Source organism: Labrus mixtus, chromosome 12, assembly GCF_963584025.1.
Source record: "Labrus mixtus chromosome 12, fLabMix1.1, whole genome shotgun sequence".
Classification (NCBI taxonomy): domain Eukaryota; kingdom Metazoa; phylum Chordata; class Actinopteri; order Labriformes; family Labridae; genus Labrus; species Labrus mixtus.
In genome coordinates this window covers 7,613,984-7,627,229 of record NC_083623.1, presented here as the reverse complement: position 1 = coordinate 7,627,229, position 13,246 = coordinate 7,613,984, and the positions used below count along the sequence as shown (strand labels likewise).

General features: G+C 42.3%; 1 protein-coding gene across 13 annotated transcripts; it reads right to left on the bottom strand.

Moving 5' to 3' along the window:
• Positions 1-128: 128 nt before the first annotated feature.
• max (myc associated factor X) lies at positions 129-12,949 on the bottom strand. Of its 13 annotated transcripts, none has more exons than XM_061051759.1 (5): positions 12,776-12,831; positions 12,450-12,476; positions 4,372-4,527; positions 2,959-3,096; positions 129-1,815 (listed from the first exon to the last, which is right to left on the bottom strand). In XM_061051759.1, exons 1-5 carry the CDS (start codon positions 12,809-12,811, stop codon positions 1,618-1,620), a joined length of 555 nt encoding a protein of 184 aa, XP_060907742.1. In that variant the 5' UTR covers positions 12,812-12,831; the 3' UTR covers positions 129-1,617. The 13 variants fall into 13 exon arrangements, with proteins under 13 accessions (XP_060907742.1, XP_060907737.1, XP_060907733.1 ...); XM_061051750.1 differs by having other exon boundaries at positions 362-1,815; positions 4,420-4,527; positions 12,776-12,947; XM_061051752.1 differs by having other exon boundaries at positions 362-1,815; positions 2,959-3,081; positions 4,420-4,527; positions 12,776-12,946.
• Positions 12,950-13,246: the final 297 nt, after the last annotated feature.

Below are 13,246 nucleotides of genomic sequence, written 5' to 3'. Positions count from 1 at the left end.
CCTCCACAGCAGTCGTGTTAGAAAAGAGAGAGAAGCTGAACATGTAAAAAAACCACCAGAAACCCATCGTTAAATCCACTGCAGGAAATGGTAAACATGTTAACTCTTTAATCACAACATGAAGCAGGTTAAAGGATAAAATAGTTTATTTTATAGTCTCATAGTAAAGGTAGGCCTCAACTTGCAAGACAATTGTTGGCAGTATGTACAACATACTTGTAATTTCCATGGAATGGAGTCGGACAAACAAAGACCTATTACACTAATCATATCCTCCTAAATGGAAATAAAATGGAAACAATATACATACACACACGTTTCCTAGACGCAAAATGCTTCCTTTTTTTCCTTGGGGGGGGGGGGGGGGGGATTCAGCAACATTGATTTTTTTACCGTGTAAAGCACAACACATCGACAGGGACTCGTTTTCGCTTCCTTGTACTGCAGAAGACGGGAGCTACCTTTGACATTCAATATCTATTTCAAACCCTTAAGGAAATCTACATGTGACAAATTGGCATTTTCCCATGACTTGTGAGATTACTACAAAATGCATAACATACTTTTAGAACTTGAAAACATCCAATCAAAGCGTCTTTTTTTTCTTTTCAATATAATATATAAAATGAGATGCCTAACGTATTCAGCCACCTAAAGTCATTCACTACTTCAAGCTAAAGGACGAAATACGATACAAGTTTAAGGAATATTCTCCTTCAAAACATCAATTTTAACAAAGGAGTCATGTTTTTGTTTTTTTTAATTCATCTTGTGTTTAACAAACGTGTCAGGCAGAGAAAACGTCTGCGATCCAGTGGGCCTGAGGTGGGTATCACTTTAACATTTGTTTCAAAGCGTCTTCACATTCTTTAGTGGAAAAAAAGTAAGCTACAAATTTTTATTCTTTTCAGTTTTAAAAAGGTAAACTTCTCCAGGACCATTTATCTAGGTGTGTGTGTGTAAATTCTAAACAGGTTTTTTTTTGTTTTTTTTAAATCAAGAATAACAAAAATAAACAGAAAATATATAATATAAGCAGTGCTTGGAGGAGTACGCCTGCCACGCCCTTCCTCCCCCGAAAAAAAAAAACAACAAACAACCCAGGCAGGAGGAGGAGGAGGGGCTTAATGAGGGTACAAAAAAAAGCATCAAGTCCTTAAGTAGCCAAGCTGCCTCTTTTTCTGGTTTTGGATTGTAGATGTTGCAGGGTGGCGGGGGTACTGATGGCGGAGAACCAAAGAAAAGAGAGAAAAGGGGGTGGGATGGGAGGGGGGAAAAAACCTGAAGCTCTCTATATGAATTGAAGCAGTCATCTTCCACTCTGCTGACGTCCTCCCGCATGTTTTTGGAGATCGGACGGGAAGAGAAAAGATTGTGGCGGCGGTGAAAGGAGGTTTTTTTTTGGGGGGGGGGGGGGGAGGGGAGGGGTCAAGAGTCTCCAGTGCGAGCCCACCCAGAGATGGAGGAGAGAAAACCAGGAGGAGGGTGGTGGTTTTTGGCGTGAAGAAGGGGAGGGGTTTGATTAGCCTCGAGAGCTTTGAAGGCCTTTATTTCCTCTCGCACTCCCTCGTGCCTCGCCTCCTTGATCTTGGCCGGGGGTTAGAACCACTCGGCTGTCTAGCTGGCCTCCACGCGGAGCTTCTTCCTGTTGGGCGGCTCCTCGACCTCCGACTCAGAGCTGGAGTCTGAGCCTCCGTCGAACGCTGACACCGCGCTGCCTTTGGGATTGGTGTAAAGGCTGCTGTCGGACGACGAGTAGTTGGCCTGGAGCTGAGTGGAGCCCTTCACCTTCTCCAGAGCACGGACTGCACCCACAACAACAACAAAAGACACGAGAGGAAACGTTAACACTTAAAGCTTTGTTTGAGTTTCGGCACAATCTTTTCTTTAATCCTGTTCAGACGAGTGGGAAGACACCTCAAGGGGAACTGTCTTCCTCAAATCCACTTTACAAATCCTCACATAAAAAAACGACGACGAGCAGCTTAAGTGTGCATTGCTCTCCACTGGGGCAACTGAACATACATGTTAAAAGTATAAGCTTAAATTAATAAATAGTGTTTTAGTTAAGAAAAAATATTGCCAGAGGGAAATGTCTGAAAATATTGTAAATAGAGGTAATACCAAAACTGAAATTGTGTTTTTAGGTGGCTTTTCCTCATCCCTGGATGATAATTCATCGACTATTCATGAGTACCTAAAGCAAGTCCACTCCAAAGTATCTCAACTTTTCAAACCTCAATTCCCCGCCGATCGGGTCCAGTAGCCACTCAATGTCTTTTCATGTATTTAAACCTGATTAAAATGAAGCTCGTCTCTTTGCATTTAACAACATATCCTATATGGCTACGGCTGCCACTGAGGTTTTCTTTTCTATTGACGCTGGGGTTTTTAGGATTGGGATTTTAAATCTTGCATTTAAGTACATGACCACGAGTGTACTCAGCGATGCACTACGTGTGTTACTGGAAGAAACTTGTAGAGGGCACACCAGAGAGCGGGGGGCCGTAACAACAAGCGGATGTGTATAACGCAAACAACAGACGTGGCCACAGTCGAGGAGGTTATTACAACTATGTTCACGCTTAGGTGGCACGTAAGGACAGAACACGTCGTCGGCACTGACAATGCCCCTACCGTGCATGTGCATACTGCATCTTGCGACCGCGTTGTGTTAGTTTTTTTAGGACCTGCAAAGCCGATGGTTCAAACAGACGCAGGTGAGCAGTTAAAAGAAAGTGTATGTCTGCCCTAAAAGCCAGATGATCCTCCAGAAGAGAAATCAGTTCATTTTAAAGGTATTTAATGGTTTGCTTTTATTTATATTAACATCTCTTTATTAAGCACAAAAATGTTCCCATCAAACTCAAACCATTTCCGAGAAACACCACGACTTGTTTCTGGGCTGATGTAGAGAAAGCCCACACTGCATGGTGACAGTCGAGCATTATATTTACCTTGCTGCTCCAGCAGAGCGTTCTGTCTCTTCAGGTCGTCGATGTCCTGCTGGTGTGTGTGGTTTTTTCGCCTCATGTACTGGATGTACTCTGTGGCTTTGTCTAAGATTTGAGCCCGCGACGCCTGTTTGGTAGACTGCTGTTAGTGACACATGCAGAAATCGACGCAATGAAGCCAGTAAACAGTAATCATATAATTTTATACAGAGAGAGAGAGAGAGAGAGAGAGAGAGAGAGAGAGAGAGAGAGAGAGAGAGAGAGAGAAAAAAAGCGCTCTGGTGTGATGCAACAGAGAGTGGCCCAGACGCCGACACACTGCCGACTGAAACAACTGCACTAAAGCTAGAGAGAAATCTAGGAGAGCGCTGTGTGTATGTGCACAGCTTGCCTCCCTCTTAACCTCTCACAATCCTCTTGCACTTCAGTCTGACATACACAGGCCGGGTCACAACCCCAGCACACGACTGTCACAGCGCTCGTCTAGATTGCTGCAAACAACAGAGCTGCTGCAGAGCTCGGTGACTGCTAAACAGCTCATTTGTTGCAAACCTTTTTGAAGGTTTGTACTTTCTCTGAACTGTTTGTCCTTAGTGTCACTGGTTCACTAATTTGTCACGTTACTTCACCCTTAAAAGCAAATATCTAAAATATCAGTTAACCTAAATCCAAGCCGTGCACAGGGACGTTGCCTGAAAAAGGAATGCTTTAACTTTACATAATGTTGATTTAAATTAAGAACTGTGCGGTTAAAGAAAAGGAAAAAGGATTAGAAGTTGAACTTCATACAAGTTGCCAGCTAAGGGTACCTGTAAATAAGATGCTACAGACCTCCTACAGTCTCTGTCTCTATTTCCAGTTTCCGTACCCAGCCCTAACATTTCCCTCATTTTCTACCCACTGTCCATCACAGGAAAGAAAACGCTGCACTTAGGCTGTAAAACAGAGCTCTAACAGAACTATGGTCCTGAGAGAGAGGCGGGGGGGGGTCGAGCTCTTAGGCAGCTGTAACCAAACACTTCTCACAAATGATCAGCTAAACGTCCCTCACTTCATGTCACCGGCCCCCGCCCTTCAGAGTCAGAAATGGTCTGTTAGGGGGAAAACCAAACGCTGTTTGCCCGGTTACTGAACCAGCTCCAAAACGCTCTCAGTGTCATGGATGTCAAAACAGGAAGAGAGCAACTAAATTTCCTCATAATAACTTCCTGTCACTGGGCCAAGTATTCAGACTGCATCACAGTTTGCTGCTACCAATCTTCTCACATCTGCTCTCCCCTCCCCAAACTCTACAACGGTTTGCCTCCTCAAGAAATCCTTCCAACTATCTAAAATCTGCAGGAAAAGTCACAAATTACAATAGAAATGTCATACTTCACCTTTATCAAACACAATGCAAAATACAAAATTTTCTTACATGAGTCTTTTGTGTGCCTGGGGGACCTGCAGGCTGAGCATTACCAACCTTTTCTCCCTGCAGGGCCGGTACCGAGTCCCGGAGGCTGTGAAAGCTGTCTTTGATGTGGTCCCTACGTTTGCGCTCCAGCGCATTGTGGTGTGCCCGTTTGTCTGCCTGCAATGAGAAGAGTCACAGGGCCTTGAGCCGGGCAGCAGAGCAGCGTGGGTAGAAAGGACAACATCCAAACATCCCCGATCAACCTACACACACACCGCTCTGCTGCTGCAGCCAATCTGCCTTCACAACAACAAACCACCACTGTCACTGCAGTAACAACTCAGATTATCTTATATTAACAAAGGAATACGTGTTTCTACTGAAGATGCAACAATTCTCAATATAATGTTAAATCATTGGCTACGGCATCCGCGGTTCAATACGCGCTTGTTAATTGCGTTTTTTTTTTATAGTTTTGCGTACAACTAGCTTCCGTGCATTATTTCTCTTTGAATCAGCTCCGATCGTGTGCGCCTGTGAGTCCGTGTGCTGTTGTGAGGAAACCCCCCCCCCCCCCCCCCCCCCTGCGTTAATATCCAATCCCTACGCGCTAAGGTTGGGAGAAGCTGACAACACTAGTGTCAAGATTCCACACATAACTTTAACATGGCGAGCAGTGAGGAGGAGAGGCGAAAGTACGAGGAAACACTGTCGTCTTTCAGATCAGTGATGTGGGGAAATTTCGGGGGTTTCGGCGATGACTACAATGACAAGGAAGAAAAAAAACTATAAACACAAAAAAACACGACTGTGCGAACATCATTTCACACGTGTCGCCTACTCAAACGGAAACACTTTCAGAGTTTGTTTAAGTTCACAGCAGCAGACTGCCGCAGGCTGACACGTTACTAACATGAAACTGCTGATTGTTGTTTCACACAGACGTCGCGGCTCATTCCTGCTTCATGAAAAAATAAACTTTTTACTTAATACCTTCTTGCAATTATTTTGTTCAGTCGTCAACAAGGGGAACAAACACAAACGTCCACTTGAGAGAGAGAGAAATGTAAATCCTGACGGTTTACATTTATCGTTATTTCTAGCTCATATTTTTCGGCAGAGTAGAATAACTTAATCGCCATCACATTAAAAATACTAATAAGAGGGAAAAAATGGCATTTTGAAGCCATCGTCATAGAAGAAAAGGTTTGTGAGAAGCACATAACGGCCTCATGTTGTAGAACTGTGAGATCTGTCACTAAACTCAACCATGGAAACTAACCATCAGGCACTACTTTAATATATTATATTGTGTTGTGTTTGTGGATTCAACTTTAGAAATACAAAAGAAGGCTACAAAAACTGCATTTAATCAGCAGTCAGATTGTAAAATCACAAAGACGAAGTGACAATTATTAAAAAGAATTCTATATATAGAGTATTATAATAAGCACTCAGTATGCGTCCACAACACGATGAATTATCAAGGGAACATTTCTACCTTCAGATTTAGAACCGGCACAAAAACATTTAATTATAGACAACCGTGGATTAAATTGTTTAACCATGCCATCATCTTCCCCCTCGAGATAAGCTCAATATTTTATGTAAAAAAATTAAATAACGTTGATTAATAAATACAACAACAAACAAATTCCCCATATGTGCTATCCTTCAGTAAGTACCTAGTTCATTCACCAGAATCACAGCAATGCCAAAAACACTAATCACAGCTCCAACTGTTGCCTGTTGTGCACCAGATTTGTAAAAAAAAAAAAAAAAAAAAAAAAACCTGCCAGATTCCTGGAATAACAGAACCAGAAAATAATCTCCCTGGCAGACATAACAACAGATAATCAATATTTTAAATGCAGCTGATTAATTTTCTGCCGCCAGACCGATTAACTGTCAGACCTAAAGCCGACCTTTAATGACCTCACAAAGCCTCGTGGTAATAAGGACGACACTCTCTGTATGAATTTGTATTTTCATGTCTTAAAGTTTCTGCCTTCTTTGTCCTTTTGCCTTTCAGCCCCTCCTGAGCTTCCCTCCCCCTCCTACGATTTGACCCCACATCGTCGTCGTCGTCCTCCACACCGGCCCTCCCCCTCCTCCTCTCCCTCACCACATCCTCCCTGCATTTTTGTCCCTCCTTCTCTGTGGGGGCTCACAGGAGTGGCCGTTCAAATTCATGACTGGGTCAAAGTCAAGAAAGTCAGATCATTCAGATGGAGTTAGGAGGTGGGCGGACGGGGGACGGCAGATCCTGGTCGAGGATTAAACCAGCAGAGTTAAACAGCTCTGCGGCCAACAGAGAGCTCATGAAATGTAAATTCATGAGGTTTCTTCTTTAAGGTGAAACATTTTATATGCAGGAGGCCCGGGATTTCTGTGGTTTAACCTTGTTAAATATATATAATCCTTAATCAAATGTTCATATCTGGACGCTTTTAGATACCAAGTGTTTTAAAGAGATACATTATGATTGATTTTTAATGATTGATTGTAAAAAAAAACATTAAATTCATAATGTGTGGGAGAGGAATGAGTCCGTCAAAAATTCCATGCAAACTCGTGCACACTGTTCACTGTTGCACAAACAAATTGGCAACGTTTCAGTAATATTAGTGCGATTCAGTCAGTGTGCAGGAGTTTACGTGCATGTTTTGGGAATTGAAATGGTGAAATTATTCACTACTGGGTGCGTCGGACTTTTGTTGCTGTTGTGGTATTGAAACAAGTATCGCTGTAGTTTGAATTTAAGTAGTATCACATCGAGGCTTCAGAGTCTTGAATCACAACAACTCGTCGGCCTATTAAAAAATAATTTGGAATTCATCGATTTAAGAAGCAAAAGAAACACTTTCTTTGTATCTTGCAGCTTTAGTAGCAACGCGTGCACTCACTTAATTGTTTTGTTGTAAAGGAGGTTAAATTAAAGATGGTTTAGCTTAACTTGTATGAGGAATTTCTACTGACATAAGGTTAGTGTGGTGAAGCTAACAATGCTCATTAATGTTGAATAAGTTGTCTTCATTGGCCCAGACAGAGGACTTAACAAAAACAAAAATAAGCAAAACAGCTGATTAAAAAAAAAAAACCATCAGTATCATAATCGGCCGTGGGCTAAATTGTTATTTTTATAATTGATATCTGTATCAGGTTTTCTCATTCAGTGCATCCCTCAAACATTTGCTTCCTCCAGTGTTCTCTTGCCTCTCTATGTGACACAGCTTAAATCATACACTGAACTCAAACTTAAAGGTGTTTTTTCACACTGTTCACGTCTTTTGCCAAGTCAATCAACTAGTCTGTTGATTTAACAACCACAACCTTACTTCATGCCTCCCAAATTAATATGACAGCTCGTAAAACAGCATCTGAAAGGCTTCGAATTTCAACCCCACATTTGCATTCTAATTACATTGCAAAGGCACAAGATGGCTGCTGTGATCACATGACCAGAGGCAGACACGAGATCAGTTTGCCGTCTGCAGTTCAACCTGTTTTTTTAGGCCACACAATCACAGTCTCCAATCGCATCTGATTGTGGTTTAATCCACGCTGTCACCAGACTGAGACATTAAGTCGGAGACCCAATCAAAAGGCCCGCACAGCTCGACTGATCATCATCACTCCCCTAAATAAAACCAGGCCTGATTTAAATATTAGTAATCAAACTGCACAATGATGTGGCCGTGGCGTTGCCTCCCTCAGGGGGGGGGATGGGAACAAGGTGGGACCCGTGCGACCAGGTGTCATCTGACTCATTTTGTCCGAGGATCACAACAAAAACCCAAAGTGGCCACAAGTGAGACGTCATGCAGGTCCGGACAAGCGTGTAGTGCGTCATACGTTTGAAGTGAAGTGCGACTCAGTTACAATCATCATTACATCCTGAAATTTAAGCTAAAAGTGATTATTTAAGGCCAGAAAACTACGAGTCCAGCAATGTGAAGAGCCTCACTGTGAAACTAACGCGTGATAAAAAAAAAACACTTTAACAAAATTCACATCATATTACTCACAAAGCCCGCCTTGTGATTAGTCTGGCTGACATGGCAACAGCTGCTGCTGCTGCTTCAGTGGCCTGTTGCACAACAAACCATCGGGGAGAGACAATACCACCAGGGCCATGAGCCTCCTCGTATCATATGAAAGGCACCAAAGGGCCTGACTCCACTCCCTACACTAACCTTGGCATAATAAAAAAAAAAAAAAAAACACATGACTGCTATCTATGGCATGTGCAATTACAAGTCTGGCAGCCGATTCCACGTGGCTGATTTCCTGGTGTTTAAAGTTTGTTTGGACAACAGTATCCTATGAAGGTTTTTCCAGACATTTTTTTATTTTTTGCATTACGTCTACATTTTCAGGTTGTGTTGAGCTTATTTGACGACCTTCAAATACTATGAAACATCTCAGAGGCTCTTTTCTTTTGCTCTTAAAGTCACACACGTCTTATAATAGGCACCTAATATCACTCAATCTCTGAGAGTTAATTAAAATCCAAGAATGTGTTCAAGCTCTACTCTCTGGAGCTGCTCAGTATAATATTACAAGACAGGGATGGACATGAAGAGCCCTGACACTCAGTAACAGGCTAAGTCTACGTATCGCTCCTTTATTAAGCTTTATTAAATAACCCAACTATCTGGAATTAAATTAAACCACCTGGGTTAAAGTGTTGGAAAGGTGCCATTTTTGCTTCTGTTGAATTCACCTGTTCTTGCTCTCTTTCACAGTTTATCAAAGATATCATTACAGAGGCCACATCTTTATACTCTAATAAAATAAACCAAATTCAGGGCGAGGTGTTGATTCACTTAATACCACTTATAGTATTCAACAGGCGTGGCTCTTGTTAGGACACTCCCCAATGACTAAATGGATCACGACGTTTGAACCCTCTCTTTAATGTACTCGCTTGTTTTTAAAGGTCATAGAGGCATCATTAGGGGTGTAAATATTAACCAATCTGTAACTGATTTTAACATAAGAGATAGGAGAGCATCGGGTTGGTAAAAATGCAACACAATCTGTTCTTTTAGCTCGATTTGAACGCTTTAAAAACCGGTTAATAGAGGCTTTGCCGCTTGTTCCTGCATACTTTGCTCAGTGTCTTCAATCTGAAGAGACTCTTACGTTGACTTTTACCTTTTTAAAACGAGATTAACGCTGCAAGTAGGTGGCTCGCTAGTTAGATGGAGAAAACAATGCCTAAAATCGCCAAAGTCTCGACCTCTGAAATCAAGTCATGTAGACTCGGCATGAAGGAAGGAAAACTTTCTGTGCGAATTAGACAAAACAACTCAGTGAAGTCTTTGGTTATCAGAGCACCTGCTTTATTTCTGGAGTGACTGCTTGGATTCAGCGTGATAACACCTGATAAATCCGATACTACACAAGAAATTTAAAATGAATGTTTACTGTGAAATAGCCTTTAACGCTACATGCTATATGCTAAGTGAGTTGCACATCAGGCACCATGATAAACAAGTGTCCAGTTACGTTATAAGTCCATCATTAAACAGATACCTTTCGCCTACTGCTCAAAAGGACGCACCAGCTGAGAGGCTCACTCAATTCTATTCATACCTGATCATGACACATAACTGCTACAGGTGCCAACTGGTGGAGCTAGTAGCTGCTGCTGCTGCTGCTTCCCAGCTACCGATGTCCTTCTCACGTTCTCTGCATGAAAGCCTACACTCCTGACAGGCTGCTGGGAAAACCTTCTCGCACTAATAACAGTGGAAACAAGTGTAAACCAGAGGCTGCAGCGGGGGAATTAGGCCAAAAGAGAGCACAGGATAGACAGCATGTCATTCCTTGCTTTCAGGCAGAATTTAAGTACAACAGCAGGAACATCTGTTTCATTTACATTTGTCTAGAAACACCAGCGGAGTCAGTGAAAGACGTTTCTCTGTCCACCTATCAAAAAACTCCAAAAATATGGAATTTTCCAACCATTGCTTCGCCTAACATTTTAGCATTTTTCAAGCCTGATTTATACTTCTGGTTTCAAACCTACACTGTAGCATTGGTCATAGGTTTCTGTAGCCCTGTACCTAAGGGGGGAAGCCCACGCACGTTCCCTGCAATGTTACTACACATCGAATTGAGGCAGCCGCACGCCCTATGATTGAACTGCTGTGTAGCATCTTATTTCCTGCATTTACAATATTTTCAATATCGGCGCTGTCTTTAAAATTCTGCTGAAAGACGGACGCTATAAGCCAACATAATCAACTCCTGCTCCATATGCATCACCTCCAACTCCAACATTAAATGCACAGTTTCAGTTGCCATGGTTTCCTGTACACAACAAACAAGCAGAGAACGTGGATGAAGGAAAACTACCAATATAAATCGGTATGCCAAATAGTGTTTGTAGGCGCCACGCAGACACACCAATGCATTAGTAAGTATGCAGTGCTTATGACAGCGTAGGCCACTATGGTGTGGCTACAGCGTAGATCAGACGCGGAAGATAAAGACGGCTTGAAAATGTTATTTGTGAAATTGCTTAAGTAAATATGTCCATTGTTGTTTAAAGAAGTGTCTCTTATCGCACTGACTGATTTAGCTTTACGGTCAGTCCAATCTGCTTCACAATGCATCATCAAGTCTTCGGTAATCGGTTAATTAAAAGATATCTTCAGACGGCAGACCCACTATCTAGGTCAGGAAAACTATTCAATATCTGCCACAACGTTCCCAACATTAAAGATTAAAGATTTAATTTCTGTGCTTCTATGCACGGCTGAATGATGCAACATTTTACATGAAATCTAGCTTGAAAACATGCCATTTTAAACAATTTCTATCAATCATTTTGCCTGACAGAAATGACACTCTCTACAGCCAGCAGCAAAGAAAAAAAGCCTGCTGCAGATGCAAATAAGATTTACAAACCCTTAAGCCCTATTTGTGCATGTGCTGACGTAAAGTCTACATTGTAAAAGACAGTCCGACTCTGAAGGGGAGAAACAGCTATGAAGACATATTAGGTCTTACAGCTTCTATAATACAATTATATGAGCTGAAATCAGGTTTGAGCTGCTCATGTGAGCTCACGTCTGTGCTACAGCAAAAGACAGAAAACGTGTTATGAGCCAAAAAAACTCTTTTGAATGAAATTATAACTAATGCATAACGTAAAATATAACGCTGCTGTCGATTAACTGCATTTAGATCCTGTTTATCTGACTGGAGGTAAGACGACCTGTCGTGCAGCCTGTGCAGCCTGTGCATCAAGCACGTCGTGTGCTGGGTGTTTTTCTCGCCGGTATGCGATGCAGCTTTGCTATACGTCATTCATTTAGGCTGCCAGCCCTTTAGTGGCCTGTAGAGAGAGAGGGAAGATGGCTCTAATCACCGGCTGCAACACAGGAAAACATCCCGCAGCACCCCTTCCTGACACGAAGGCTTGTCCGAGATGCAGGCGCGGCTACCACTCCTCCTCCTCCACACAACATGCAACAGCCTCTATAAGCCACCTCATTTCCCCCTTTGCATCATCATGAATGCAGTGCAAATGTAAACGGTCTCCCTTTTTTTTGCTGAGGTGACCTAGATGTGTAATTTGCTCACACCAAAAAAAAAAAAAAAGCCTGATCACGAGCGGGATCCCCGTGGTGTGTGTGTGTGGGGGGGGTGAAACGAGAGGGGGGGGGGGGGGGACGACGACGAAACAGACAGCTTTGTATTAACCAGAAAAAATAATTCCCATGCAAGAAAAAAGGCTTTTGCAGAGGGGATAAAGCTTTGGTCTATATATAGATGTCGTGTCACCGTCTCCCTATGGCCGCGTACGCACAGGATGGGGGATACCCTGCAATGCACTACTAACACGGATGCTGAAGACAATCGCAGCAGGAAAAAAAAAAAAAAAAAAGCCTAAATATTACCGTGCATGTATTTAAATCTATAAATCAAGTAACAGCAACCTCCACAGTATAACCTCACCAACCAATTTAACACCATAAAATACCAATGAAGCAGTATGTGGTGAATACATTAACTGTACAGCAGCAGTGAAACATTTCTTTTTTTTTTTTAAATAATTGGACAAATTCCCCAGCATTACGCACCACATTGTGATATCTCGGTGAGTCTTCCTGCAAAGAAACAGAACAAAAAGTACAATTGTAGCCATAATTGTTCAGCCACTCTTACTATTTCGCTTAAGTCACAAAACAAAAAAAAGTTGTGTGTAATTTAGCAGTTTTAGCTCTGAAGAAAAACAAGGCTGGCGTTTCTTGTTAATTTAAAATAATCCCGACTAAAGGGGGGGATACTTATCAGACAGAAAAAAGCAAAACTAGCCCAGTTTATTTCCAGCTAACGCTAGCTCAGCTGCTACTTCAGCCAGCCAGCCAAATAACATCCATAAAAAGCTAAAAGTGGTCATACTCACGTCACTATCGACTTCGATATCATCGTTATCACTCATTCTTCGATAAAATAGTCTAGTTTAAAGGGACGGCAGGCTAAAAAAACCACATGAATCAGTTTAGCACCGAGCGGCGCTCCGACAGACAGACAGCTTCACGTTCTGTTTGGACAGAACCGACCGTCTCCACGTGACTACAGCGCACACACACAGGGCTACCGCGGCACAGCGCGCATGCGCAATATCCAAGGGGGATATGGGAAATGTAGTTATCCAGCGCGATTGTCTCCTCGCGTAGCAGCGGAAGAAATCGTGTATTTGAGTGTTTTCTCCGCGTGTTGAATTGTTTCTTTGTGTGTTATCATTAACAAAACGTGTCGTTAACAAGTGGAGAGTAGTAGAAACGCAATTAAAATACCGGAAATGTATTTAAAAAAAAGCAAGAGATGTCAAAGCGTAAACTACAATATCCGGGAGTCTTTTCGCTTTTTGCGA